Raw genomic sequence first — 2,014 nt, forward strand, 5'->3', positions numbered from 1 at the left:
GTCCGCAATTTACTCTATCTATCTGTCCCTGCATCCACATCACATGGTCTTCTATACCTATCACATATATCTCCTTATATCCATCCACGAATACCAAGATCCCACTCAAGCCTTTGCAAACCCCTTTCAAAAACCACCACAGCGATCAGAACCACAACATTACATCACACTGCCTCCCGTGCCATTACCTGCGAGATGAAGGAAAATAAGCCGACCATCTGGTACCTCCGAGCAAGACGCAGGACTTCCACCGCCACCTCCACGCGAGGCAGAGCGAGGCGCCCGAGGTACATGTACTGCATCAGGCACTTGAAGGCTTCGGGAGATTCGTCCTGGAGGTGGAGCACGCGGCCCTCAAGTTCTGCCAGGGGACCGAAGAGCATGGCCTCGAACACGGGGGAGCTCATGGCCAGGACGAGCCGGTGGGCCTGGGGGCGGGAGGGTCATTACTATTGGTGTTATTGTTGGTACTAGTATCGACGTTAATGTTGGTGTAATATTGACATTAACATCTGTATTGTGCTTCTAATATAAAAACTTCGGCAATATATGTTAACTATCTGTACCTATGACAATTTACACCGTCCACTTATTAATCGAACTGTACAATTCAGGCTTATATAAACATCAGTCATGATACTTTGTCCCAACCCCAAATGGATTTGCATAACCATTAACCGTCTACGTAATGCAAAATCAGCAAAAATAAGTAAAACCTATTACCTATTATACACTTAGTGAAAAGAATCTGTACCTTCATGACCCTCTTGTGTCCAGGGAAGGTGATGGTCAGGTCAGTGAGTCTGCTGGACTGAAGGAGCGCTGCGAGTCGTTCCTCAGGACTCGTCAGCTGGCTATGCCATGACTCTCCGGTGCCTTCAGGAGTTCTGCTTCCAGGAGTCTTGCTTTCAGGAGCCATTGCACTATGTCTGTTGGTTTGGGAGGTGAGGTGGTCGGATTTTTTTTATTGAGGGTTGTTTACCTGTAGAGACATGTATGCCTGGTTAAAAACTGTTGATTGCGCAAGCAGAAGCGATTGAGCTCAATAACTCGTGATAACATGAGGATACTTTATCAAAGGCAATGGCGTGTATATCTAACGGTCTATGTGCTGAAGGGAAACAGATACCGTCGTTAGGCTTCATGTGGGTGACCATATGTTGTTATCGGAATGATTCTTTAAAAACAAATAATCGCCAATTCTGAGCTGCAAGGCCCACGAAAACACTGATTACTAAACTCTGCGGCGCCCAGCGTAAGTTTTGAATATCTATGAGAATCATTAGCTTTGTTTCTAACATATTTGTTCTAGCTTAAATGCAACTTTTCTTCTGATTTAATTTTTTGCGAAATATAATGTTATCGCTGAAAGCAGTGGGATCGTGTGTTTCTGCACGGGTATATTCTTAAAGATCTGATTGATTACCACTAAAAGTAGAAATACGTGGACCAACCCTTGACTTGTGCAACATGTTAGTATATGATAACATCTGTTTATCAACTGAAATCATACCTTTCTGTATATGAAAAGGTGTATCAGTACACGAACACTTATACTATCTCACCAGAACACAATCATTCGCAAGCACATAGACACCGCTTAGATTTCACTACCTCACTACACCTCCCAAAACGCAAATACCATAGCGACTTACCACACAAAAACTACACACAGCACAAAGTCAACAACCAGATTCCCTTTTCCACATATGGACACGACGCCGCTCACCAACAACAATAACTTCTAACAATTTGTCACGGCGCAATGAAGTTGTTAGCTCGTCTTTGTACCGTCCTTCCCGTGTTTCCTCGTTGGGGATTGGGGGGAGGAGGGGGAGAGGAAGGGGAGAGGAGGACCCGCGTGTCCTAGGTGCTCGCGGTCGTGCCTCTAATTAGGGGTCATTAGGTGTCTTTTTGAAGTGTTAAGAGTTGATGTTAATTAGGAAGACGAGTATTGGTATGTCCGATGTGATAAGTGAAAAACCGTTTAGTCTACCGTTTAATTAATTAATCA

General features: G+C 44.3%; 1 protein-coding gene across 1 annotated transcript in view; it reads right to left on the reverse strand.

Annotated features, from left to right (window-relative positions):
• The window catches only part of LOC119587587 (BTB/POZ domain-containing protein 9-like), a 6,521-nt gene extending 5,602 nt beyond the window's left edge, over nucleotides 1–919 (reverse strand). The window contains exons 1-2 of the mRNA XM_037936300.1: nucleotides 755–919; nucleotides 189–428 (exon numbers count right to left, since the gene is read on the reverse strand). Coding sequence (XP_037792228.1) covers nucleotides 189–428; nucleotides 755–919 — 405 coding nt within the window. The remainder of the gene's footprint in view (nucleotides 1–188; nucleotides 429–754) is intronic.
• Between the last annotated feature and the right edge of the window lie 1,095 nt (nucleotides 920–2,014).

Source organism: Penaeus monodon, chromosome 22, assembly GCF_015228065.2.
Source record: "Penaeus monodon isolate SGIC_2016 chromosome 22, NSTDA_Pmon_1, whole genome shotgun sequence".
NCBI classification, from domain to species: Eukaryota; Metazoa; Arthropoda; class Malacostraca; order Decapoda; family Penaeidae; genus Penaeus; species Penaeus monodon.